Consider the following 12761-nt stretch of genomic DNA (forward strand, 5'->3'; position numbering starts at 1 on the left):
AGAGAGACTAGCCAGTATCTAGAATCTATGGGGTTTTATATATCACTCGTTATGAATTACCACATTCACCGGTATCACTAAGTTCCATTCACTGTGGAGCTGGGAACAAATTACAAAGAAAAAATGATTTCTTACATTCTGTTATCACAGGTTGTATCTTCTACTAGTTAATACTACTAAGCTCTAATTCAAATGAAATAAAGAAATAGCAGACAAATTGATATAAAAACATTTATTTTAAAGTTGGAGAATCCTATGAATGACTCAATGGCTGGATACAAAATATATCTGAACAGTCAGAAAAATCTATGTAAACAGTTACTGTCCTGCTGAAAGTATTTTCATTTGTAAACTGAGTCTGTCCTAAATGGCATCCTATTACCTATATAGGACACAGCCTGTGCTTATAAACATTCTTGTGTGACCAAAGTGATCTCCTCTGATAACAGACCAAGTGTCTGAAAACTTTAAAAAGTTACTATTACAAATGATACTGCAGGTGTAGAAAAATAAAAAGCTGTGGCATGTCATGTGGTGACGCCAGGCGCTAACACGAGTACATCTAACAAAACCACAACTCACATTACAAATGACGATACACCGACCACAGCAATTACATTTCTATAAATGTATGGATAGAAATCATTAACAGTTCAAAATGCTACGGCGCTTCATTTAGAACTGTATTGTCCCCCACAATTAAATCGGGGGGGGGGGGGCTGTGGATCTGTTTACGATTGCCTTGTGTAGAACTTTAATGTCATTTAGAATTTTGCAACGTCATTTATAACTTTAAAACGTCATTTAGAATTTAGTGATGTCATTTAGAACTTTAAAACGTCATTTAGAATTTTGTGACGGCATTTAGAACTTTAATGCCAGGTGGGGTTCTCCTGAGGGGTTCTCCTGAGGGGTATACTACAATGCAGGATCCATGAGTTAGCCAGCTAACTTCCAGAAATAACTAGACATTTTCCAGTTAAAACTTAGATGTGTTTTTGGTTGTTGAGTCAATTAGACCCCCCATGCCCATTTCAAGCTACAGTACTGCTTTGTATTACTGTATACCCCCAAGAATGCAGAGAGAATATGAGGATACTGCATCTGGCTGACTAAACAAGACTATACAACTAGATGGCTCATTGTGTCAGGACCTTTCCACAAATAGCCATTACCAAATCATACCAAATAAACCGTATCATATACATTTACTGTGGGCTCTCTACATTTACTGTGGGCTGTGGGGGCTCTCTACATTTGTGAAGATGAAGATAGTACTGTGAGTAAAAGTGGCTTCACTATTACCCACAGTAGAAGCACCCTAAGATAGTTCTATGATAAACAGAACACTATATACACATCACCATCTAGTAACTACAATAGGAGTTGGGACAGGAGGAAATGTTACTGCTTTCCTTTCACCAATAGTAAAGTTCCCAGAACCCAATGTCAGTCACCTTATATAAAGAACACGCAAAAAGAGTTAAAAACAGGCATGGGAAATGCCATAATATATTTGTAAAATATGAAAAATGGGTCGTATTCATTAGGACACACGTAAATGAAACATTTTCAAAATATTGTCCAACAGAAAACAAGCGATTCTTATAGCGCAAGTTCAAATAGTACTTCCCCATTTTGGACCGTTTCTTGCCTAATGAACACATCCCAGATTGACATGTATTTGTAAATTTGATCATTGGATTTTGTTAAAGGGGCTACTCTCTGCAGACTCCATGTTAGTGAATATGAAGTAGAGGAACCCGGCTACGATCAGGAAGACCAGGAACTGGATCCAGAGAGGGATCAGTCTCCCAGAGCTCGTCGTGTTTTCCTTCTTCACGACACCTCCAGACTTCATCACGGGCGTTGGTTTGGAGTAGGATGATGAAGACGACGGTGTGTTGTAGACATGGGGCCTGAAAACAGTCTCAGACATGACTACATTCAGCTATGTGATCAGAACAACATAGTAAAAACTTCTTTAGTTAAGGGGATAGGTCCGTTTTTATACAGAGCCTTCATACACCTTGACTTAGTACACATTCTGTTGTGTTACAGCCTGAATTCAAAATTGATTCAATGTACACACAACACACAATACCCCATAATGACAAAGTTAGATATTTTTTTATACATGTTTGCAAATGTATTGAAAATGAAACACAAATCTAATTTACGTAAGAATTCACACCCGAGTCAATACTTGTTAGAATCACCTTTGGCAGCAATTACAGCTGTGAGTCGTTCTGGGTAAGTCTAAGAGCTTTGCAAACCTTGGATTGTACAAGATTTGCATACTTAAAAAAAAAAATTCTTCAAGCCTTGTCAAATTGGTTGTTGATCATTGCTAGGCAACCATTTCAGGTCTTGCCATTGGTTTTCAAGTAGATTTAAGTCACAACTGTAACTAGGCCACTTCTTGGTAAGCAACTCCAGTGTAGATTTGGCCTTGTGTTTTAGGTTATTGTCCTGCTGAAAGGTGAATTCCTCTCCCAGTATCTGGTGGAAAGCAGACTGAACCAGGATTTCCTCTAGGATAATGCCCGTGCTTAGCTTTATCCTGTTTCTTTTTATCCTTAAAAAAAACCTCCCATTTCCTTGCCAATGACAAGCATACCCATAATATGATGCAGTTACCACCATGCTTAAAAATATAAAAGTTATACTCCGATGTGTTGGATCTGCCCCAAACATAACACTTTGTATTCAGGACATGAAGTACATTTCTTTGTTACCTTTTTTGCAGTTTTACTTTAGTGCCTTATTACAAACACAATGTATGTTTTGGAATATTAGTATTCTGTACAGGCTTTCTTAATTTTCACTCTGTCATTTAGGTTAGATGCCCTTCTTTACGAGGCACTGGAAAACCTCCCTGGTCTTTGTGGTTGAATCTGTGTTTGAAATGTACTACTTGATTGAGAGGCCTTACAGATAATTGTATGTGTGAGGTACAGAGATGAGGTAGTCATTCAAAAAAAGAATGTTGAACACTATTATTGCCCACAGAGTCCATGCAACGTATGTGACTTGTTAAGCACCATTATTATTCCTGAACGCATTTAGGCGTTGCCATAACAACAGGGTTGAATACTTATTGACTCAAAACATTTCAGCTTTATTTTGTATTAATTTGTAAACATTTCTACAAACATAATTCCACTTTTACATTATGGAGTATTGTGTGTAGGCCAGAGACAACATCTCCATTGAATCTATTTTAAAATGAAGGCTGTGAAAAGTCACGGCATGGGAATACTTCCTGAAGACACTCGGGAAGTATTCAGACCCTTTTAGTTTCCCCACATTTTGTTAAGTTACAGCCTTGTTCTAAAATGTATGAAATTGTTTTTCCCTCATCAATCTACACACAATACTCCATAATTACAAAGCAAAAACAGGTTTAGAAATGTTTGCAAATATATTTAAAAAAAAGAACGGAAATATCACATTCACATAAGTATTCAGACCCTTTACTCAGTACTTTGTTGAAGCACCTTTGGCAGCGATTACAGCTACAAGCTTGGCACACCTGTATTTTGGGAGTTTCTCACATTCCTCTCTGCAGATCCTTTCAAGCTCTGTCAGGTTGGATAGGGAGCGTCACTGCACAGCTATTTTCAGGTCTCCAGAGGTTTTGGCTCTGGCTGGGCCACTCATTTTCAGGTTTCCTCCAGACGTGACGCTTGGCATTCAGGCCAAAGAGTTCAATCTTGGGTTCATCAGACCAGAGAATCTTGTTTCTCAAGGTCAGAGTCCTTTAGGTGCCTTTTGGCAAACTCCAAGCGGGCTGTCATGTGCCTTTTACTGAGGAGTGGCTTCCGTCTGGCCACTCTACCATAAAGGCCTGATTGGTGAGTACTGCAGAGATGGTTGTCCTGTCAAGGTGACCAACAGGTTTTTGGTCACCTCCCTGACCAAGGCCCTTCTCCCCCGATTGCTCAGTTTGGCCGGGCGGCCAGCTCTAGGAAGAGTCTTGGTGGTTCCAAACTTCCATTTAAGAATGATGGAGGCCATTGTGTTCTTGGGGACCTTCAATGCTGCAGAAATGTTTTGCTACCCTTCCCCAGATCTGTGCCTCGACACAATCCTGTCTCGGAGCTCTACGGACAATTCCTTCAACCTCATGGCTTGGTTTTTGCTCTGACATGCGCTGTCAACTGTGGGACCTTTTCTATAGACAGATGTGTGCCTTTCCATATCATGTCCAATCAATTGAATTTACCACAGGTGGACTCCAATCAAGTTGTAGAAACATCTCAAGGATGATCAATGGGAACAGGATGCACCTGAGCTCAATTTCCAGTCATATAGCACAGGGTCTGAATACTTATGTAAATAAGGTATTTAAAAAAAAAAAAATTTGCAAAAGATTCTAAAAACCTGTTTACTTTGTCATTATGGGTTATTGTGTGTAGATGTGAGGAAAATTGTTTATTTAATCCATTTTAGAATAAGGTTGTAACTTAACAAAATGTGGGGAAAGTGAAAGGGGTCTGAATACTTTATGAATGCCCTGTACTATAGGTACATTCCAATGGAACAGTGGACTACCTAGTGTATATGAATGAAGGATACATGTCAGAGAAGCAGAAATCACATCTCTGAACAATTAGTCTGGTTTCAGATTGGTTTATGCTGTATTGCCAGCTCGTATTGGTTGTTTTCGGGAACAATAATGACCATAGGACTTGGCAAGACCGCAACAGATCTGGGACCAGGCTATGAAAACATTTGTTATACATAAACAATGTGAAATCTGTTTAAACAAGACTTACTCATCAATGTACTGTCTTCCGCTGCTGTACTCTGGTCTTGATCTCGAATAGAGTTTACTGCAAAGGAGAGAGAAAAGCTTTGATACATTTTATTAAATCAACTGATCACAAAAACACTGAATAACATCACAACATTTACTAATGCAAAGCTATCTGTAAACATACTCATCCACCCGGTCCCTCTCTCTGTACTCTGGTTTTGATCTTGAATAGGGTTTACTGCAAAGGAGAGAGAGAGAGAGAAAATCTTTGATTAGTTGTATTGGTCCACTTTAAATCAACTGACCACAAAGCTATCTGTAAACATACTCATCCACCCGGTCCCTCTCTCTGTACTCTAGTTTTGATCTTGAATAGGGTTTACTGCAAAGGAGAGAGAGAGAGAGAAAAGCTTTGATTAGTTGTATTGGTCCACTTTAAATCAACTGATCACAAAAACACTGAATAACATCACAACATTTACTAATGCAAAGCTATCTGTAAACATACTCATCCACCCGGTCTATCTCGCTGTACTCTGGTCTTGAATAGGGTTTACTGCAAAGGAAAGAGAGAGAGAGAAAAGCTTTGATTAGTTGTATTGGTCCACTTTAAATCAACTGACCACAAAGCTATCTGTAAACATACTCATCCACCCGGTTTCTCTCGCTGTACTCGGGTCTTGAATAGGGTTTACTGCAAAGGAAAGAGTGAGAAAAGCTTTGATTAGTTGTATTGGTCCACTTTAAATCAACTGACCACAAAGTTATCTGTAAACATACTCATCCACCCGGTCTATCTCGCTGTACTCTGGTCTTGAATAGGGTTTACTGCAAAGGAAAGAGTGAGAAAAGCTTTGATTAGTTGTATTGGTCCACTTTAAATCAACTGACTACAAAGTTATCTGTAAACATACTCATCCACCCGGTTTCTCTCGCTGTACTCGGGTCTTGAATATGGTTTACTGCAAAGGAGAGAGTGAGAAAAGCTTTGATTAGTTGTATTGGTCCACTTTAAATCAACTGACCACAAAAACACTGAATAACATCACAACATTTACTAATGCAAAGCTATTTGTAAACATACTCATCCACACGGTCCCTCTCGCTGTACTCTGGTCTTGACCTCATGTAGGGTTTCCCATCTCCAGAAGGCCCCTCACTTCTAACCTGCAAATATGAGAAACAGAAGAAACAGAAGAATATATTATAAACTGGGTGGTTCAAGCCCTGAATGCTGATTGGCTGAAAAATCATTTATTTTAATTATTATGTTGATAACCAGTTTATAATAGCAGTAAGGCAATCCAGAGGTTTGTGGTATTAGGTCAATATACCACGGCTAAGGGTTGTATCCTAAGAACATCCCTTATCCGTGGTATATAGGCCATATACCACACCCCCCTCGTGCCTTATTGCATAATAAGACATTCTGTCTACAAAAGGAAATGTTGTTGAAACAAATGCAAACAAAATAATCATTACTTACTGGTGTCTGACAGGTAACGTAGGTGACTTCTTCCTCTGAAAGTAAGAAAAAAAGTAAACCAACATTCCTGAGTTCCACTGTCTTATTTACATTTTTATTTAACTTTTATTTAACTAGGCAAGTCAGTTAGGAACAAATTCTTATTTACAATGGCGGCCTAAAACCGGGCAAACCCTATCCAGGGCGACGCTGGGCCAATTGTGCGCGGCCTTATGGGACTCGCGATCACGGCCGGTTGTGATACAGCCCGGGATCGAACCAGGGTCTGTAGTGATACCACCTGCCTTAGACCGCTGCGCCACTAGGGAGCTTAGTTCAGTCTAATGGTAGATGTATGGCCTAAAGTAGCCTTGTGTTATCATGCATGTCTAACTTACGGTCCTCTCTGTAGAAGGTTCTGTCTGGGGATGGTTTTGTCACAGTGACCTTGGCTTTGGCCATGGCTTCTTTCAGCTTCTTCTCATACAGTGGTCTTGTAGTGTCTCCAATGCAGAAATGTTACATGTGGCTCAGTAATGCAATTAAACCATAGTTACATGACTATTAGAATATCATCAGTACATTTGAGGCTGTCTGGTCATAGACATGTAAGTTAGTCTATTAGGCAGGCCTACTCAGACTAGGAATTTGTAGCTAAAATAACTAGCTAACGTTAACTAAACTAAGCATACCCAGCCCATGTATTGTAACTTTAAAACATAGGCTGGCCTAGCCAACTACACTCCATGATTAACGATGGCTTTCGCGTCAATAATTTTTATTTTATTTTTTAACTAGTGTGGGAGGACTGGAGCTCTGATGTCACATAAAATTACGCTTTTATTTAAAAAAACGACCGATTTCAACTGTTTAAATGCGTGTTATTCTTTCATTTCCTGTGTAGTCGGAGCTGCAGTCTGCCCACACTAGTCAACTCCATAGTAAATCGTTGAGTGCAGTCGGCTCGGGCTGGGTAAATTTAGCTTAGCTTAACGTGAGATAACTCAAACTAATCAAAGCATGATTTACCGACGACAGGCCCATGCTTAATTCCATACTCATCCAGCAGGTCCTTGATTTCTTGGTCAGATTTATTGCTCAGTGCGGCCATACTGTCGGCGATATATTCGTAGCTACTCTGATTGAAACAGACAATTACTCGTGTTGACTAACAGTTACAGTTTCATTTACCAAAAAACCAACCTTCTGTCCCCACCCACTTCCACACAACATTCCTGTGTTATTTCCGGGTCCTCTTTGAACATTCTATTGAAACTGTGACAGCGCCCTCCTCTGAATTTCTTGCGCGTTGGCAACAGTCACGTAGTAACGTTACCAGAGAATTTATAAAATAAGATGTACATTTGTGTGCAACAACAACAAAAATGACTGACGCTTAAAGTTTAATGGAATTATAAATATACCCTTTTATTATCCACAAAACAGATAAAGACATGATGTAGATGATGCCATGATGAAAATAAGTGACAGACACTACAGAATATAAGGAGATAGCATTTGCCTTACAATTAAGCATTTTTTAACTTAACTACTGCTACTTTACGTTCTAATTATATTCAGACACATTGACAATACAGTACAGTTGTTAGGCAAGACAATTTTAGCCACATCACCAGTCCAAGTCCAGTTGGTATCTTGTCCACCAAAATGTCAGAAGTCCAATCACTGTCAACAGGGTTATCTTCACCAGTAACTTTAGCACCCTCAGACACTACAGAAACACAAGTGTGTCAGAGGAATCAATCAATGAATGATGCCATTTTTTTTTTTATAGCAAGTTGTGGGTTAAAGACTTACTCGGTCTCTCTTGGTGTGAGTCTGAGGCATTTTGCTGAGATCTTGTAGTTCTCCTTGTGGCTCCTGAGTCTCGGGTAAACTCATTGTCTGTCTCTCAGGCTCACTCTGCTCCTGAAATAGTCACAACATCGTCATGTGCTGGTGGCTGAAGGAAAGAGACAGAGAGAGAGAGAGAGAGAGAGAGAGAGAGAGACAAAGAGAGAGAGAGAGAGAGAGAGAGAGAGAGAGAGAGAGAGAGACAAAGGGAGAGAGAGAGACAAAGAGAGAGAGAGAGAGAGACAAAGAGAGAGACAGAGAGAGAGACAAAGAGAGAGAGAGAGAGAGAGAGAGAGAGAGAGAGAGACAAAGAGAGAGAGAGAGAGACAAAGAGAGAGAGAGAGACAAAGAGAGAGAGAGAGAGATAGAGATAGAGACAAAGAGAGAGAGAGACAAAGAGAGAGAGAGAGAGAGAGAGAGAGAGAGAGAGAGAGAGAGAGAGAGAGAGAGAGTGTGTGTGTGTGTGTGTTTGGGCGTGTGTGTGTGTGTGTGTGTGTGTGTGTGTGTGTGTGTGTGTGTGTGTGTTTGGGCTTGTGTGTGTGTGCGCGCACCTCAAGCCTTTCTGTAGAATCCAGGTCCTCGTCTCCATCAGATAAGTTGTCGACCAAATCTACATCACTGCTACTAAGAACATAGTAGACAGGCAGTGACATAGTAAATCATTTCACTCATCTAATACCACAGTAACATAGTAAATCATTTCACTCATCTATACCACAGTGACAGTGACAGTACATATGACATGTCTTGTTTAAGTAGAAATAGGCATTTTCTGGTTGGCGGTTGTCGTAAGTATTTTTATGGTTGTTATTTCACTTACCTGTCTGTGTATTCAATAACTTGAGGCAGGGGATCCATGCAGAACTGAACTCTAGGCTTCCTCACTGAAAAATCACATTCTGTTCCCTTGGCATTCTCCCCCTCTTCTTCATCATCATTATAAAACTTGTAGAATGCCTTGATTCTCTCTTTCTCTTGTTCCCAACTCCTATCATCCTCTTCATCGTCCTCTTCATCTGCAAGTTCTCCACTCTCTGTGATCCCAGACGCGTCATATTGGTAATCTTGAATTAAACCACCACGTTCCACATTATTTTCCCCTGTGTCCCAGCTTATATCAGTGTGAATGTGGCTCTTCAATCTTCCTGCTAGTTCCAGTTGAACTTTGCAAAGATGTTCCTCTTCTAAAGTGCCTGGCCCAGCCTCACCCCAAAGCCAAGTCTCCCGTTTATCCTCTCTTTGTTCAGCCTCCGATGTCCACAACGCTCCGGGGAAACTTTCCTCAGAATCAGATGATGACATGTTGCCGGTACCTCTGGAGATAGTTATAGCTGCTCTACAGCGTCTGGCCTCACTGTGAAGGGTAAAAGTGGGAACATCAGAGATGGTTTCTGAAAGATGCAGGTCGGCAGCAACACTCTGCTTGGAGCTGTCCTCCTCTCCACCTCCCCACTGAACTTGAAGAGGAGGATCCTCAGATCCCCGGTCTGTCCGAGGAAGACCCTGGTATCTTGGCTGCGCCGGGTGTTCTTCATTATACTTCTGTTGTTCCTCCTCATCCTCACTAGAACTGCCACTGGAACCATTGCTGTCACTCTGAGGTTCAAGATGGTATCCAATACTCTTCCTCGTGCTAGTGTCAATATTGGTATTGAACATCGCACAATCTTGCTCACCTTCTCCGCGTGGAGAGATAGCGGCTGTTACCTCTTCTGTGACGTCTACGTTCTCCTCTGTATTCCAGATTCCCTCCAAGGGACTAGACAGTTTCCCCCCATCCTTTTTGTATTTACATGGAGAGCAGACAGAGGGGTAATCTGCAAATCTTTCATCCGCCTCTTGGTGGTCGTCCCATTGGAACTCCTTAATTTTCTTCTGAAGCGGGTGTTCCACGAAGGTGTTGATCATAAGAGCTTGCACATTCTGCGTTGCTGCAGGATCTGGACAATCATAAACAACCTCTGGAGCTCCATCTTCATCTTGCTCTTCTTCCTCTTCATTCTCCTGAGGAACAGTCTGCTGGGAGAGTAAGTTCGCTACTTTATTTCCCTCTTTTCTCTGGTTTTTGGTGATAGAGCTAGTCAGGACCTCCGGGTCTGAATCAGATGATTCCTCTTGGTTTTCTTCAGCCGTCTGTCTTTCCTCTTCTTCACAATTACCTGCTGTGATCTCCATGGTGACATCTTCAGTGACACCCACAAAACACCTCACACCACTGTTCTCGTAAGCACCTTGCTCTGCGTTTCTGACTTCACGGTTTTCACTCTCTTGTTCGGCAAAAGGTTGTCCTGTGGTTACAATCTTCTCTATGTCCTGTAGAGCACCATCCCAGCTTTCTTCATCGTAGTGAACAACCACAGACCAACCCCCTGGCGAGCCAAGGTTCTTTATTCCTGTGTCCTCTTCTTCTCCTGAGTCCATCATCTCTGCCTCTTCCTCATCAATAGGTTGAGTATCCTCTTCTCCTGAACCCATCTCTTCTTCATCAATATGCTGTGTATCCTCATGTCCTGAACCTATCTCTTCCTCATCAGTATGTTGAGTCTCCTCTTCTCCCGAACCCATCTCTTCTTCATCAATATGTTGAGTCTCCTCTTCGTCATCATATTTCTCCTCTGAGATATGGTCAGATACAGTTTCATTTTCTCCACCAGGCTCTCCCTCTACCTCTTCCTGTCCTACATCTTCCTCTTCCTCTCTCAGCACCGGTAACGTTCCAGGAGACATGTCTGGCTTGGCTTTGTCAAAATGCACAGACTCAAAGTCTAACTCTCCTTCAGGGAAAGATGGGAGGGATGTGTCTGCAACGACAACATCACAGACAGAAAAACATCATATGAGATGGAAAATAATAACCAAGACAGAAAAACAAAAACTTTCAGGAAGTAATTGCACTAAATGTCAGTGAAGATGCAGTGCTCTAACTACCAGCTGCATAACACTTACCTGAAAATTCAAACTATATATGTCGTTGCATTTAGGTGCATTTAGTTTTTCAGTTTACCAAGAGACAAGCAGGCAAGAGACATGTTATGATTTAACGTTTGACAGCATTTCATTTCCTATTAAGTTTTTCTGATTTCTGACAGGAAGAGAGTGAGTTTAGTGTTACATCTGTTATTGCATCAGGTAGCTTCCTGTCAAAATGGGGATACAGAAATAGAACAAAACACATTGACAAGTCGTGACAGACAGACAGTACATAAAGAGAACTACAAAATAGTTTAAACTAATATGTTAATTAAAATGGCAGAAAATCACAGTCTGTTAAAAGCATTTGCTTTGTCATAAATAAAGTCACAAATGAGAAGATGTTTATGTGGATGTACTCACCGTAGATTCAACATGTCAGCCGTGCTGTGGTTTTTACTTTCAGATGTAGAACACAAGCACAGCCCTACCTCCATCCTTCAGAGACGTAGGTTACCACTTCCACCCTGTCTCTGTCTGTCTCTGGCAAATTAAGGTGCATCAACTGTCTAGGTCCTATACCATATACTAGGTCTAGGTCCTATACCATATACTAGGTCTAGGTCCTATACCATATACTAGGTCTAGGTCCTATACCATATACTAGGTCTAGGTCATATACCATATACTAGGTCTAGGTCATATACCATATACTAGGTCTAGGTCATATACCATATACTAGGTCTAGGTCCTATACCATATACTAGGTCTAGGTCATATACCATATACTAGGTCTAGGTCCTATACCATATACTAGGTCTAGGTCATATACCATATACTAGGTCTAGGTCATATACCATATACTAGGTCTAGGTCATATACCATATACTAGGTCTAGGTCATATACCATATACTAGGTCTAGGTCATATACCATATACTAGGTCTAGGTCATATACCATATACTAGGTCTAGGTCATATACCATATACTAGGTCTAGGTCATATACCATATACTAGGTCTAGGTCCTATACCATATACTAGGTCTAGGTCATATACCATATACTAGGTCTAGGTCATATACCATATACTAGGTCTAGGTCATATACCATATACTAGGTCTAGGTCCTATACCATATACTAGGTCTAGGTCATATACCATATACTAGGTCTAGGTCATATACCATATACTAGGTCTAGGTCATATACCATATACTAGGTCTAGGTCATATACCATATACTAGGTCTAGGTCATATACCATATACTAGGTCTAGGTCATATACCATATACTAGGTCTAGGTCATATACCATATACTAGGTATAGGTCCTATACCATATACTAGGTCTAGGTCCTATACCATATACTAGGTCTAGGTCATATACCATATACTAGGTCTAGGTCATATACCATATACTAGGTCTAGGTCATATACCATATACTAGGTCTAGGTCATATACCATATACTAGGTCTAGGTCATATACCATATACTAGGTCCTATACCATATACCATATACTAGGTCTAGGTCATATACCATATACTAGGTCCTATACCATATACCATATACTAGGTCTAGGTCATATACCATATACTAGGTCCTATACCATATACCATATACTAGGTCTAGGTCATATACCATATACTAGGTCTAGGTCATATACCATATACTAGGTCTAGGTCATATACCATATACTAGGTCTAGGTCATATACCATATACTAGGTCTAGGTCATATACCATATACTAGGTCTAGGTCATATACCATATACTAG

At 40.5% G+C, this 12761-nt stretch overlaps 2 protein-coding genes across 9 annotated transcripts; both read right to left on the reverse strand.

Moving 5' to 3' along the window:
• Positions 1-217: 217 nt before the first annotated feature.
• On the reverse strand, positions 218-7444 carry LOC120061532 (serine-rich 25 kDa antigen protein-like). Of its 7 annotated transcripts, XM_039011442.1 has the most exons (12): positions 7257-7444; positions 6626-6730; positions 6249-6283; positions 5847-5929; positions 5677-5724; positions 5543-5590; positions 5409-5456; positions 5271-5318; positions 5091-5144; positions 4947-5000; positions 4782-4838; positions 218-1919 (listed from the first exon to the last, which is right to left on the reverse strand). In XM_039011442.1, the coding sequence occupies exons 1-12, from the start codon at positions 7336-7338 to the stop codon at positions 1697-1699; spliced, it is 885 nt and encodes a 294-aa protein (XP_038867370.1). In that variant the 5' UTR covers positions 7339-7444; the 3' UTR covers positions 218-1696. The 7 variants fall into 7 exon arrangements, with proteins under 7 accessions (XP_038867370.1, XP_038867372.1, XP_038867371.1 ...); XM_039011444.1 differs by lacking the exon at positions 5543-5590; XM_039011443.1 differs by lacking the exon at positions 5409-5456.
• Positions 7445-7641: 197 nt separating this feature from the next.
• Positions 7642-10952, reverse strand: LOC120060809. 2 transcript variants are annotated; one of them, XM_039010231.1, is made up of 4 exons: positions 8902-10952; positions 8633-8702; positions 8046-8156; positions 7642-7959 (listed from the first exon to the last, which is right to left on the reverse strand). In XM_039010231.1, the coding sequence occupies exons 1-4, from the start codon at positions 10806-10808 to the stop codon at positions 7858-7860; spliced, it is 2190 nt and encodes a 729-aa protein (XP_038866159.1). In that variant the 5' UTR covers positions 10809-10952; the 3' UTR covers positions 7642-7857. The 2 variants fall into 2 exon arrangements, with proteins under 2 accessions (XP_038866159.1, XP_038866158.1); XM_039010230.1 differs by having other exon boundaries at positions 8633-8705.
• Between the last annotated feature and the right edge of the window lie 1809 nt (positions 10953-12761).

Source organism: Salvelinus namaycush, chromosome 16 (assembly GCF_016432855.1).
Source record: "Salvelinus namaycush isolate Seneca chromosome 16, SaNama_1.0, whole genome shotgun sequence".
Classification (NCBI taxonomy): Eukaryota; Metazoa; Chordata; class Actinopteri; order Salmoniformes; family Salmonidae; genus Salvelinus; species Salvelinus namaycush.

Excerpts from the sequence above, each read along its gene's own strand:
- LOC120061532 (XM_039011442.1), bottom strand. The coding sequence starts at position 7,338 with ATGGCCGCACTGAGCAATAAATCTGACCAAGAAATCAAGGACCTGCTG. Across the intron at positions 5,001-5,090 it reads GAGAGGGACCGGGTGGATGA|TAAACCCTATTCAAGATCAA; the intron begins GTATGTTTACAG and ends TCTCCTTTGCAG. Across the intron at positions 1,920-4,781 it reads GGAAGACAGTACATTGATGA|GCCCCATGTCTACAACACAC; the intron begins GTAAGTCTTGTT and ends GACTGTTTTCAG.
- LOC120060809 (XM_039010230.1), bottom strand. The coding sequence starts at position 10,808 with ATGTCTCCTGGAACGTTACCGGTGCTGAGAGAGGAAGAGGAAGATGTA. Across the intron at positions 8,706-8,901 it reads GTTATTGAATACACAGACAG|TAGCAGTGATGTAGATTTGG; the intron begins GTAAGTGAAATA and ends CTATGTTCTTAG. Across the intron at positions 7,960-8,045 it reads CTCACACCAAGAGAGACCGA|TGTCTGAGGGTGCTAAAGTT; the intron begins GTAAGTCTTTAA and ends GTGTTTCTGTAG.